The following is a 14373-nucleotide window of genomic DNA, read 5'->3' as shown; positions in this document are numbered from 1 at the left end:
AGAAAGAAGCTACATTAGTTGCTGTGATAAAGAACTCTAGAGAGATGGTATAGCATGTACATAAAAAGAGTGATCATAGTAACAAAGAAAAATACGAAATTTGACAAATTGTCATTCTCATTTCAATTATTGAACATAGGGAAGAAAAGCTAACTGCAATGACAATGAATAAATCTAGCTCAACTCATTTACGAGCTCAAGATCGATAAATTTTCAAACTACAGAGGTGCTTGATCCATGCAGCCTTAGAATGGCATTTTTGACCAAAGAAGAGAGAGACTGCTGAAGTCTGGTCAGCACACTGGAACTAGATTTGGGCAAACTAGATATTAGCCACTCATAATCAGATAATGCATCTTCTGATAATGGCTCCAAGAGTTCACACTTGGACAAAATGTCAGCAGGCGGTACGTTAGCTACCAGATTCGTTTCCAGCTTCGGTCGACCCTTTTTACGCGCAAGTAGCTGTTGTTCGACTGGGGCTTTGAGTGAAATCGGTGATGCACCAGGTACGACCTCTTCCTTGAAAGGCAAGGCTCTTTCTGGTTGCAGACAGAACTCCACCCACTGATGCACCAGTGGTGATGCTCCCCTAATTCTTCCTCCAACTTGGTCTGTAGCAAGTCGTGAAGTTGCTGGTATCGCCTGCAACACGAACAATAGAAACAAGTTCGATGGTAATCACAATTTGAGCCCAAGATGGTGGCTTTTGAGTATTCAGAGACATGCTGAATCTTGCATAACTTGAAATTGGCAAATATTGGGTCAGGATGTGCGAGTGCGAGTACAAAGACCCCAACCATATGATATGGGATGAATATGTACAAATTCATATCCACCTGTGGCAAACCAACTTAGATGATCCATTCATTATGCTCCTTCATCTACAATCATCTATTGCCTAACTTGCATGCACCAAGGCATGAAACTGAAATGATTAGCCGAATTTGGTTTTTCACCAGGCTAAATTAATGCATGAGCAAAGGATCGATGGACTATTTCAATCAGGTTTTACCTGCCGCGTAGTTAAAGAGTTAAGTTGAACATGCAAGCGCTGACATTAATTAGAATTCGTGAATATTAAAGAGAGCCTGAGTCAGCTTAAATATCAAATAATGAGATGAGACGAGATTTCGAGATGTACCCAAAAATCTGCCCACAAGCTTGCACCGGACTTGGGAACCATTACTGAAACATTTGACATAGTTTTTGCAACAGGAAGTACATCACTGCTCCATCCAACAGCTACCCACACATCTCCTGCTCTGAAGGCTTTAAGATAATGCTGACTATCAAATAGTCGAACCTGTATAAAGCCATTTGTAACACATTGGTTTATTGGAACTCTAGATCACTAATTAAGAAACGAATATCCATAACCTCAATGGTGACACTGTGTTAACCTATGTCATTTCTGCCACCAACAGCATTCTTACTATTTAGAAAAATAACAAGCCACTAAGAGTGATGCCTCTTAGAAATGGTCAATTTTAGTCATTTGAATTCAACAGAATCTTGACTAGCAAATAATGTGGCTCTAAACTTTTAGAGCTTAAAATAATCTGATAGGAGCATCGGATAACAAAACAACGTTTTCATTATGCTGAATGGATTTGTAGATTAAATTTTTGTGAGAGGGTATATAATTCTAATTTGAATAAGTACAGAATTGCAGAGAGCAGCATATTATGATTGTGAAATTGCTATGTTTGACCATTACGACACTTGTCATCCATCTAGTTCAAAATTATAATTGGGCGAAATTGCATAATTTGCTTGGCTATATTCTGAGGGGATCCGAGCTCATGCTATAACTTTAATCTGTCAAAAAACATACTTACCTCTTAAAACTAAGATCATGTTATATGATAAATACAAATAATGGGATCAGATCTCATGCTATAACTTTAACATCATATTTCTTTTCATCATTGAAGAAAAAAAATATTAAGAGAATTGCAGTTATCCATATACCTTATTATTAGATCTCTACCCTTTATCTTACCTGTTTAACAAGCAGATTTAGTTGCTGCAGCACAGCATTCTTCCCACCAACTACTTGAGAATCAATATTAGTAGTATTATATGACGATCCCATATACTTCAACACTGCTCCAACAATCTCCCTAGGTGAATCAACCATTGAAATCTTTCCAGCAAGTTCAGGACGCCACAGATCCGACCAATCCTGAATGTAGATTTAAAATGAAAGGCAGAACTTTCTTTTTTTAATATATAATTATTATCATAGCAATATTGATTGAATTGTTGAATCTACAACTGCAGGTCATTTGAGGTAAGCACAAACTAAGACCAAACCTCAAGAAACATTCAGGGTCGACAGACAATCACCTCTATTGGAGCTAATTTATGCCTTTTAAATTCTTTGTTATTGTAAGCTATCACCATGCTGCCCCAACGATATGGCACAGCCCATATCGTGCCTTGAGAATCCAAAATACCATCAGCGCTCCTGCGTAAATATACCTGAGATTATTTCAATTCTGATGTCCATATATATCCAAGGGTACCAGAACAATTAAAGTGCAGTGACAACACAATGTCTCAATCAACCACGTGCGTTTACTTGAACTGGAAAGCATACCTTCAAGGTCAGATGATCATTAGCTTATGAATTGATAAATTTCCTTTCACGTCAGCAATAATGGTTCCCTTTTCTTCTCCATTCTTTACATTTTATTTTTCTCCTTTATTAACACAGCACAGTTTTCTTCTTTGACTACTAATTTTGTGTTGTTCCTATTCTTTGTTTACTTGGAGAAGCAAAACATAATAAGCTCATAATAGCATCAGTTCAGTCATTAAGGCAGTGCAAATGACAACATTTGTAACGAATAGCTGGAACCATTATCTAACTCTGAGTAGATAGTTTGCTTTTGGCGTGCAAATTATTCTAGGTAAAATAAATCTGTCATGAAGCAGCATATAAAGAAGAAGAAAAAAAAGGTAGACTGCATCTTCACCTTCCATTTGTCACTTAAATCTTGAAACCAGTCTTGGTCTTCTGTTCCTTTCACGGGCTCAATTAACCCCTTCCCAATGGCAAAATTTAACCAGGAATCACCAAGAGTAACAAGATCAGCTGACACAGCAGATTTAGGATTGATTTTCCCTTTGGAAAATGGATTGGAGAGTTCATGAAATATGTCCCCAACACTTCGGCGGAACTCTGGGCGGAACTGGACCCGCTTCCCTTGGGATCGCAAAAACTCCTGCATGCCATAGCAAGATGCACAACCTCAAGCCAGAATCCTAAAATTTCCTTAACTTCTCAATCAGCTATATCTCTAAATGGTTTATCATTTCACAGGGGAAAAAAACTGAAGAAAAGAAAAGAAAAAAAGGCTTTGATTTCTATTTTCTTATTGCTCTATTAAATATAAATTTCACACCAGAGTTTTTAATATGAAAAAAGTGCAAAATAGTTTTTGCACATTTATGATAAATCATCAAATCTTATCCATGCTATCAACATGAATATGTGTGTTCAACCAAATTTTCGGATTGAAGGATACAAAACTCACCTTAATCCATACAGGAGGAAGTGAACCTTCCAGAGCAACTATTCTCAGAGGAACTGTCAATGCGTATGATTTAGATTTCCAGCGTTCAAACGCTGCATTCATATCCTTGTCTTCAATATCCTCTAAATTTTCATGCTTGCCCACATTGTCCGTATCTGTAAACGGAAAACGACATCAAAAAAGCACAAGCTAAGAAGGCCCTCTTTCCACTTTTAGGCTGATGCGTATATACTCTTCATACTCTACCATCAGCAACAAGCTATAGATAGTTACATTGCATATATGTCAAGGGAAGAAACCACAAACAATGAGGCAATAATATGCCATAGTTATATCCAGTGAACTGCACCATATTAATCAACAAAATCACGAAAAAATCCACTTAGAATCTTCAAACGAATTTGTAATCTCATTGTAGCAGCTAAGGTACAAGCAATGCAGCGCAAAGTACACACAAGCGCATTTTCTCTCACACCAGACCTCGAAGCAGAATTCAACTAACAAAACGGAAAATTTGAATATAATAATTGGAAGCAAGTAACCAAATTGATGATACCGAGAGTTTCCTGGGCGGAGAAGGAGGGAGAATTAGAAATGCGGGCTGAAGCTGGGTGAGGGAAGGCCCAAAAGCAACTGAGTCCCACGCCAACAAGGAAAACAGAGGAAACGGAGAGCTGCCGGAGAAACTCCCCCGCCGGCGAGCTGCTCGACGCTGCGGCGAGTTTAATCGAGGGGTTTGTGGGTCGACAGCGATTAGAGCGGATCCTATGGCGGGTCGGGTTCGGGTTGGGATGTGTGAGCCCGGGTTTACAATTACAAGGCAAAGATAGTACCGGCATTTTGAGAGAGGGAGAAACACTCACACCAGACCAGCATTTGGTGGAATACTTATATAAGCATAAAAGTAGTGAAATACTCCCTCCGTCCCCAAAATAAGTTCCTCTTTGGGGACGACACGGGTTTTAAGGAAAATGGTAAAGTGTATTGATAGTGGAAAAAAATATGTTATAATTAGTATTGGGAGTGGTGAAAAGGTGAAAAAGTGTTATAATTAGTATTGGAAGTGGTGAAAAAGTGAAAAGTAAAAATAAATAAAGTATTATTAGTGGTGGGGTAGTTGTCCAAAAATAGAAAGAAAGAAAGAGGAACTTATTTGGGGGACGTCCCAAAATGAAAAAAGATGAACTTATTTCAGGGACGGAGGAAGTACTATAATTTAATTCATTTTTGCATAATACTCCTATAATATAATTGAATTTTGAGAGAGGGAGAAACACTCACACTAGCATTTGTGGAATACTTATATAAGTATAAAAGTAGTGAAATACTACTCCCTCCGTCTCACAAAAACATGAACAAAGAGAAATGCACGGGTTTTAAGAAATGTTAGTTGAGAGTTAAAGTAAGTGGAAAATGGGTCCCACTTTAAAAGGTGTTGTGAGAGTAATGAATTAATTAAAGAAAAGTAGTGGTGGGCCATGATGTACTAAAATGGAAAGGTTCATGTTTTTGTGAGACCCTAAAATGGAAAAACGTTCATGTTTTTGTGATACGGAGGGAGTATAATTTAATTCATTTTTCCATAATATAATATAATTGAATTACTGAGTTTATAACACACACAATTATTTAGTTTGAAATATGGTTGAATCGATTACTGACTGACTAACCTATATTTGAAATGGTGAACTTTAAGGGCAAATGAAATCAAAATAAACCCAAAGATGAAAGAATAGAGCATGAAAGTGACAATAATCGATATTTATTTGCTTTATCAATCTACGTATTTTCTTCTGAGCTGTTGTCTTTGTAGTTGCTAACCCAACTTGAATATGTCTCTGTTTTTCATTAAATGACTTGCTTTTTCCCCACTCTCTTCCTCAAATTGTTCAAGATTTTCAGTAGAAGCAAACTTTGTCAAGAGAGGAGATTCTTGGTGAGCAAAAAAAGCTTCATTTTTTTTGGTTAACTGAAGTTATGCTTGTTTATTCAGATTTTGTGTTGTTTTTGAATTGCAGTAGGAATTGAGAATATACTAAATTTTGTCATTGTCTTTTTCTGGTAATATATTTGACCTCGTCTACTTGGGATATACCTTACAAAACAATGAGTTGTGAGTAACTCAGTGTACATTAGCCTCACCCAGGCTGCATCATCCATAGCTAGGGAAGAGTCCATGTTATCCTCAAGCAGATTCATTAGCTCAGAGCCCAACTTCTCTTAGCTCTCTCTACTAGTTGTAAATTACAGTTTCCAATTGTTTTATGTACATTTTTTGAGCCTACGAAACTGAAACTACTCTTGAAGAAAATCTCATTAGTAAAGAAAATCACATGACTTACACAATTAATACTCTACCACTGAACAATATAAAACCACAACAATGAAACATATAGTAAATACAAATTAAAGCCCATAAAAACACTTGATTCAGCATGTGATTCTCATTGAGGCTTGGAGCAATCTGTTGGCTGAAAGCTCACCTCCCTCTTCACAAGATCATACCCAATGTGATAATTCATCTGATGCAGATTCCCAAAAATAGCCAGATCCTGCGACGCCACCAGTGTCAAACAACTAATCCCTTGCTCCACCTCCACAAAAATGCTCTCCTCTGGCAGAACCAAGTCTGCACCCTTGAAATGTGCTGTCACAGGTGGTGAACTGATCCCACCATCACCCCCCATTTCATAGCACATCTTGAACATCCCTCGTGGATCCTCCACGCGGTTGCCCGTCATCGCCTTCTCCAAGGCTGACTCCACCCCGTCGTACAACTCCGATGGGACGAACGTCAGTGTAGTCCCCGAGTCGATGATGATGTTGCCTTCGCCGGCAGCTGTATTATAGTCCACCCTCTCTGTCCCAACACTCACTCCCTCCAGTGTGAGATAGTAGAATGTATCAGGTGATTTCCTTACCAAAGGCGTCGAGACCACGTTGGGGCCCGCCACGACGGCGCTGCTACCGAAACTGATCTTGCTCGTAGCATTGGAGTTCAGCAACGCCAAGCAGTATGAGAACTTGCCACCAATGGAGCTCTGCAGCTGGTTGATGATCGAGATCGAGCCGCCCCCTAGGCCCACGATCCCCGACCCGGTCTGGCCGAATGTGCCCTCGTTGTCGTGGCCACAGCCAAAGGCGACCTTGGGGAAGGACACGCCTCCGTCGAAGGTTAGGGTTTCCACTGCAAGTTCGCCGAAGCTGTATGATCTGTCGCCGTACGAGACCTGATACTGGCAGCTGTTGTTGCCGTCGCAGGATGCGGTTCCGGATGCAGCGCATTGCTCGGACTCACACGAGACCGGCCTGTACGACGAGGTTCGAGAAGGATCGAAGAGAGGTAAAGTTTGCTTGTAGCAATGTGTGCATGGTTTGCACTGTGTCCATGTTAGGTCGCTTCCCGTGTCTGCAATGCCTAACTGCTCCACCGGGGGCGTGCCGATCTTGATTTTCATTAGGTACTCGCCTCCGGCAGGACTGATCGGAGCATCTACGGAGTCCGTGGACGTGGATGTCGATCGTGATGCCATCAAGGAAGATTTTCTTGAAAAGGCACGATCAAAGGCGCTTCTTAGGCGTTGGAAACGCGTGTTGGAGGGGTCGTAGGAGGGCGAATGGCGCGAGTCGCGGTGGAATAAGTCGACGGTGATGCCACCGGTGTTGGAGGATTCAACCAAGGATGTCAAGCAGATGGAAGAAAGGAGGAGAGAGCAAAGAAATGCAGACATGGACTTGTGGTAAGAAGTCATGATTTAGTTATAATGTGTTAGTAAATGTAAAATTGCAAGAATTTGTGATGATGGAATTGCAAGAAGGATTAGCACTATTTATATGCAAATATTTGGTTGAAAATGTGGATAGTGACAGACGTTTTTTTAAAAAATAATAATAATATTGCATTGGATTTGAATTCATTAGTTCATTGCATGAAGAATGAAATGCAATATAATTAGGGAAAAACCTTCGAGATTTTGAGTGCAAGGAATCATTTAAAGATATGATCGAAGTGTGATTTTGTTGCTTATTTGGATGTAAAAAACAATTAGTACGGTTTAATGTGCATGCAATCTGAGATTTGAATGCAGATCACGTTATTAATTCAGTTTGAAAGAGAAATTTGCATTTATTTCCTTCACGTTACGTGCACACAAAAAATAATGTAAATTCATCATTTTTTTCGGAGAGGGGCAATTAATTGATTCACTGAATTAATAGATTTTCATTCAAGATTATGTTAGCGTGGTGAATCGTATTGGTGCCTTAATTAGTAGCGATGGAAAAGATTGGGACTAAATGATTCGACTCCCATGTGGATTTATGGAGAGTTTACTGTATTTATCTGAATAATTACTTTCCCTTTTTTATTTAGTTTTGGAAAAAGAGTTGAAACGTCACACCTTTGATTTGTTCAGATCATGCATATTATTTTTTGAGAGAAATAAAGTTCTAAAAAATAATTTCCAAACCAAAGGCAATAGACATGGATCAATAAAATTGGCTAAAAGCTATGTTCTTGTGGAAGAGGCAAAAAAGCCTAAATTTAAGTGCACAATAACAACTTTTGTATAAACAGTTGGAAAATCAAGCGTATTTTCAATTTTCAATTTTCAAAAACCTCTACGCAGTAAAATTATTCATGTGCAAACATATCTTATAATTTCTCCATAATGAGCAACAGGACCCTAAGCAAAAATCAGAAAATGGGTTCTTATAATTTTTTTTTATATTAACGGTACAATAATAATATATTAACATAATCATTTTTAAGCCAATTATTCAAAATAGTTTTCACTTTGCATATTAGCATATGTTTTGGAATTCTATTTTATTATTAAGAAAAAGTTATATACTCCCTCCGTCTCAAGTAAGATGACACATTTCTTTTCAGCACGAGATTTAAGAAGTTGCAGATTAGTGTTTTAAGTGTACGTGTAGTATAAAAGTGATAAAGTAGGAGAGAAAATGTAATAAAGTGATAAAGTAGGAGAGAAAAGGTAATAAGGTAATGAATAATTAGTTATAATTATGTAATTAAAATCCCTTATTTTTTTTAAATATAGAAATGTGTCATCTTGGTTGGGACAATTCAAAAAAGAATATGTGTCATCTTGGTTGGGACGGATGGAGTATATACTATATATATAAAAAATGGGCCCCAAAAAATTTGAGGTCCTAAGCGGTAGCTAGTTGAATATGTGTTCAGGTACGGGCCTGAAGAGCAAGATACAAATTAGCGCAAATTTGCAGGAACACAACCTCACAGTAGGATAAGAGGGGGAGGGGCTTAAGCTCCTACCAAACTTTTTATTGTTTTTGTCATTTTCCTATTATTCCATCCGTCCAAAAAAATAGTCCTAGTAAAGGACGACACGAGTTTTAATAAAAATAGTTATTGTATTGTGCAGATAAATGGTTCCACTTAAAAAGTAAAGTTTATAATGATAATTAATTATATTGTGAGTAGAGAATATGGTCCACCATGTCATAAATAATTTCTAAAAATGGAAAGAGACTAATTTTTGTAAACATCCCAAAATGACAAAAATGAACTATTTTTTGTGGACGGGTGGAGTATTAAATTTAGGGCAAAATACATATAAATACATTAACTTTGTTCACTCTTTTATTTTGCACATGACTCTAAAAATTTTCTTCTAAAATCATCGACTTTTGATTTTGTTCATCTTTTCCACAATTTCAAATTTAATTTGCTTAAAATGAATTTGACTTGTCGCTTATGTGGCGGTTGGGGATATACCGACCTATCTTCCATCATTACGACGTCATTCATACCTAAACTTAGGGTGAAATTTAAAATTATGGAAAAAATTGAGCAAAATCAAAAGTTGGTGATTTTACAGGAAAAATTCAAAGTTGTGTGCAAAATGAAAGAGTGAGCAAAACTCATGTATTTATAAATATAAGATTGTGAAAAAATTGAATAAAATCAAAATTGATGATTTTATAGAGAAAATTCAAAAGCCAGTTATATGCATTTTCCCCTTCAATTTATCAAAATATTCATAAATTATCTGTATCCCTCACGCCGCTAAAGACCGAATCATCGGAGGTTAGAGGAGGGGTTGAAACTATAGAGGGAAGGAAAGAAAGATGTTTGTGAAAATGGATTTGAGAGAGGAACAAATAAACAAACGATGAACTATTTTTTAATGTACAAAATATTTATATATTTTATCCCTATTATTGTTATGATTCTTTGTATAATATCTTATCTTTAATATATATGTATTCGACAGCAAGAATTTTTTTCCCTACCAACATTTTCTCATACGTCTATTAATTATATATATACATTAAGGGTGCGTTTACTTTGATGGATAGGAAAATGAGGGATAACAAAAATTTATGCCTTTAAATGTCTCATTTCTTTATCCCATATTTTACACAAAAGTGAAGTTCACAATTTTTCCTTCCTTATTTTCACTTCAAGGAGGAATATATTATCCCTCCATTTTGGTGTGATAATATTATCCCTCTTTGAAGTGAAAATAAGGAAGGAAAAATGATGATGTGGATTGTGGGATAAGAAATGAGACATTTAAATGAATAAATTTGTGTTATTCCTTCATTTAGAGGGATAAAAAGCAAACACGCCCTAACAATAAATGGTCAAACTTGTCACATATGATCCTTCCAATAAGCTACTATATATTACACATTATTAAAACTTCGGACATCAGAGGTAGGTTTATAAAAAAATATATAAACACGTGCAAAAATGAAACCCATTAAAAACTCATGCATGCATGTAATGCATGAGAACCCTTGGAGCGATATGAGTTGCAGAAAGCAGGGTTGCATGCTTTGCATTGAGTCCACGTCAGCAACGCCCAACTGCTCAACCACCTCGCCCACAATATTTTTATATATTTGTAATAATATTTTGAAGATCGTCGAAATTATAAATTGCTCATTTTGATTGGTTAACCGAGATTTCACGGAATAAGATTCTAAGTATTTTATTTGACACATTTTTAATAGATTGAAATTTTGCGTTAATTTAATCATTTTTTACAATTGAATAATCAGGTTCGACTACAATATAACTGAATAATCAGGCCTACTTTCTTTTTTACGCGAATAATCAGGCCTACTTAATTAAGCCTGACCTAGTTATTGTTAAATTTATTCTTTTTCTTAAACAAATGGAACTCTAGAAGTTTAAATCAAGTATACATATCACTGTATATATAAGCTCAGAACATAATTAGGTAGTACTATCATTTTTCTTTCTATGCTCTCTTATAAACTGTTTATGTTGACGATTACATTAAATTCAACAAGATTTATGCAAAGTCAACGCGATATTTAAAAAGAAACCGTTTTACGAAAAAAAACAAATTTACCATTACTAAAAACTGAAAGGATCATTACATAAATCTAGGAAATACGAAAAAGAGAAAAGAAAATTAAATACAGCAACCCACTTTATTTTATGAAGATAAACCACGCAAATTCTTATTCAAGCTTGGTGCAATCAGTCTGCAGAAAGCTCACTTCATTCTTCACAAGATCATATCCAATGTGATAATTCATCTGATGCAAATTCCCAAATATAGCCAAATCCTGCGACGGCACCACCGTCAAACAACCAATCCCTTCCTCCACCTCCACAAACACGCTCGCCGCCGGCAGCTCCAGATCCGCCCCCGTAAAGTGCGCCGTCACCGGCGGTGCATCAATCCCTCCGCCGCCACCGCCAACTCGATAGCACAAACCGAACGTCCCCTGCGGATCGGTGGCGCGCTCTGCCGTGATCGCCTCCGTCAATGCCGCCTCCACCCCCTCGTAAATCTCCTGCGGCACGAACGTCAGCGTCGTGCCGGAGTCGATGATGATGTTGCCCTCACCACCCTCCGCCGCCGCCGCCGCGGCGCCGCTTGCCGCATAATTTACCCTATTTTCACCAACGCTCATCCCTTCCAAAGTGAGATAGTAAAATGTATCGGGAGATTTCTTCACGATCGGAGTCGAGACGACATTAGGTCCAGCAACGACCGCGCTGCTGCCGAAACTAATCTTACTCGAGACATTCGAGCTGAGGAGCGTCAAGCAGTAGGAGAATCTGCCGGCGGTGGCGCTCCGGAGCTGGTTCACGATCGAGATCGAGCCGCCGCCGAGGCCGACGATGCCGGAGCCGGTCTGGCTGAAGGTGCCTTCGTTGTCGTGGCCGCATCCGAAGGCAAATTTGGGGAAAGAGACGTTCCCGCCAAAAGTTAGGGTTTCGGCCGCGACGTCGCCGGCGGTGTGCGATCTGTCGCCGTACGCGACCTGGTACTTGCATTCGCCGTCGCCGCCGCACGACGGAGTTCCGGTGGCCTGGCACTGGCCGGATTGGCAAGAGATTGGCCGGTACGTCGAGGATTTGGAGGGATCGAAGAGCGGCGAGTTCTGCTCGTAGCAATTCGTGCATGGCTGGCACTGCGTCCACGTGAGATCGCTGCCGGTGTCGGCGATGCCGAGCTGCTCGACCGGCGGGGTTCCGATCATGAACTTCATCACGTACTCGCCGCCGACGGGAGTGATCGGAGCGTCGACGGAGTCCTGCAGGGAGCTCGAGAGCAAGGAGGATTTTCGTGAGAAGGAGCGGTCGAATGCGCTTCTCAGGCGGCGGAAAGGTGCGTCGCCGGAGGGCGGATCACGGTGGATTAAGTCGACGGTGAAGCCGCCGTTTTCGGAGGATTTTGCAGAAGAAGATAATGTGAAGTAGATTGAAGAAAGCAGAAGTGAGTAGAGAAAAGGAGCCATGATTTTGTTATAGTGTAGAATAAATTATGATGAATGAAAATTTGAAAATAATAGTTGCAATTTATAGGGAAATTTCTGGTTGAGAACAAAAAAAATGAAAAGTCCAATCTTTCCCCATTAATATTTTTGGTCTTTAATACGTTGGTTCAATTCATTGCATGTAACTGAAACGTAAACTTGATTAGGGGAAAAGCGGCGTTCAGATTCTTAGGGGAAGGAATCATTTACATATTTATATATAATCGGATTTTGATTTATGTAATTAAGTAAGTATATTCCTATTATAGGGAAATCGGGGATATGCATGGAACCTTTCTGGATTTGTGGATATTTAATTCTTATTTATTTGAACAATCTACGCCTAAATTTTAAATCTTTAAACAAGAAATTAGAATATAATCCGTCGAAAATGAGGGAAATGCCACGTATAACTCCGAGTTAGGGAAATAGTTCGAATCCATAGTCATATAGTATATGATGATTTTTTTTTTTGATAAATTTATACAAGTAAATAAAGAAATTCAAATACCGCGAGGACTCGAACCATGACCTCAAGTCTTAGACATTAACCTCCTACTGCATTTAAATTTATAAATACAAGATGATTTGGCTACCCGTCCAAATATGAATCAATCAGCGAACACATTTAAATTTATAAATACAATAATTAGTTATTTATCTCGATATATAATCGAATATTACAAAGTTAGATGCATTAATAATAATAAAAAAGAAAGTTTAACATATGCATGTTGATTACTATTTGGACACCCTTAAAATTCATGTACGCATACATTGTTCCAAACTTGATTAAAAAGTGATTTTATAACTCTTTTAATAAAAATAATTGAGTGTATATTATATATATATATATATATATATATATATAAAAAGAGTCTTACTTAAAAAAAAGTGTTAATAATGATAATTAAATGTATTGTGAGTAGAGAAATGAATCCACTATTTTATATAGCAGTAGTAAATAAGTAGACGTATCGAGGATAATAAATTGTGAGTTATTGCCCAAAAATAGAAAAAAAAAATATTCTTTGTGGACATCCCAATATAATAAAAATTGACTATTTTTTTGTAGACGGGGTGAGTATATAATATTATTTATTAAGAATGAGTTTTTTATTAGTTTACTATATTTTATTATTCTATTATTAACTCTCCACAAATAATTTAATAGCATCATATCACAATCAAAGTTAGATGGTAAAATACTTGTAAGTGTATATAAATTAAATTGATTTATGCTTTTGTAATCTCCCTATTAATTACTCCCTTCGTCCCTGCTTTTAGTATCCAATTTTTCTTTTTTGATCGTCCCACATTTTAGTATCCATTTCTATTTTTAGTAAAAATAGGTGGGACTCTTGCTTCACTTTAATTATTTTAATATTCACATAAAAAAGTAGGACCCTTACTTCAACTCGTGTCACTCTCAAATGGATACTAAAAATTGGGACGAATGGAGTAATTGATTTGTAAATATTAATGGTAATTGTGATGAGTCATTCACAATCATAATTTAGATGTAAGAAAAGATAGAATAGAGAATTATATATATTGTAGATAAAGGAAATTTAAGAATATATATATATATATATATATATGGAGAAGATCAAATGAGAATAGACAAATGAGATGAGAATAAAGAATGATTGCATAAGCCAGTATATATGTTGCATAAAATGGTTGTTATTTGCATAAGTTGCTTATAATGACTGTATAACGAAATTCATTTAATTAGATAAAATTTTCGCTCCCTCCAAGATTCGAACCCAGGTAAAATTTTTATGCAATATTATATTGCAACTTATGCAACACTATTTACTGACTTATGCAATCATTCTCATTTATCACGAAAGATAGCATTATCCGTATAACCACCCGGGGGGGCTACGGGGGCTGAAGCCCCCTCCCAATTTTTTAGTTTTTTTTTATTTATGTAGATATATATATATATATATATATATATATATATGTGTGTGTGTGTGTGTGTAAATAAGAAATATAAGAAAAAATATAATACTACATTGTTTATAGTATC

The 14373-nt window shown here is 37.2% G+C and overlaps 4 protein-coding genes across 5 annotated transcripts in view; 1 reads left to right on the top strand and 3 right to left on the bottom strand.

The window, feature by feature from the left end:
- Positions 1 to 14373, top strand: part of LOC130987205 (uncharacterized) — a 698101-nt gene that overhangs the window by 556381 nt on the left and 127347 nt on the right. The gene's annotated exons all lie outside the window — the stretch shown is intronic.
- On the bottom strand, positions 93 to 5192 carry LOC130987178 (uncharacterized). Its single transcript, XM_057910825.1, has 8 exons — positions 5099 to 5192; positions 4102 to 4460; positions 3546 to 3700; positions 2985 to 3233; positions 2353 to 2487; positions 2006 to 2188; positions 1145 to 1306; positions 93 to 645 (listed from the first exon to the last, which is right to left on the bottom strand). The coding sequence occupies exons 2-8, from the start codon at positions 4382 to 4384 to the stop codon at positions 214 to 216; spliced, it is 1599 nt and encodes a 532-aa protein (XP_057766808.1). The 5' UTR covers positions 4385 to 4460; positions 5099 to 5192; the 3' UTR covers positions 93 to 213.
- Positions 5859 to 7407, bottom strand: LOC130987182 (aspartic proteinase CDR1-like). Its single transcript, XM_057910829.1, has one exon. The coding sequence runs from the start codon at positions 7295 to 7297 to the stop codon at positions 5990 to 5992; it is 1308 nt and encodes a 435-aa protein (XP_057766812.1). The 5' UTR covers positions 7298 to 7407; the 3' UTR covers positions 5859 to 5989.
- On the bottom strand, positions 10904 to 12417 carry LOC130987183 (aspartic proteinase CDR1-like). Its single transcript, XM_057910831.1, has one exon. The coding sequence runs from the start codon at positions 12315 to 12317 to the stop codon at positions 11028 to 11030; it is 1290 nt and encodes a 429-aa protein (XP_057766814.1). The 5' UTR covers positions 12318 to 12417; the 3' UTR covers positions 10904 to 11027.

This window comes from Salvia miltiorrhiza, chromosome 5 (genome assembly GCF_028751815.1).
Source record: "Salvia miltiorrhiza cultivar Shanhuang (shh) chromosome 5, IMPLAD_Smil_shh, whole genome shotgun sequence".
Classification (NCBI taxonomy): Eukaryota; Viridiplantae; Streptophyta; class Magnoliopsida; order Lamiales; family Lamiaceae; genus Salvia; species Salvia miltiorrhiza.
This window is presented reverse-complemented; position numbering and strand designations above follow the sequence as displayed.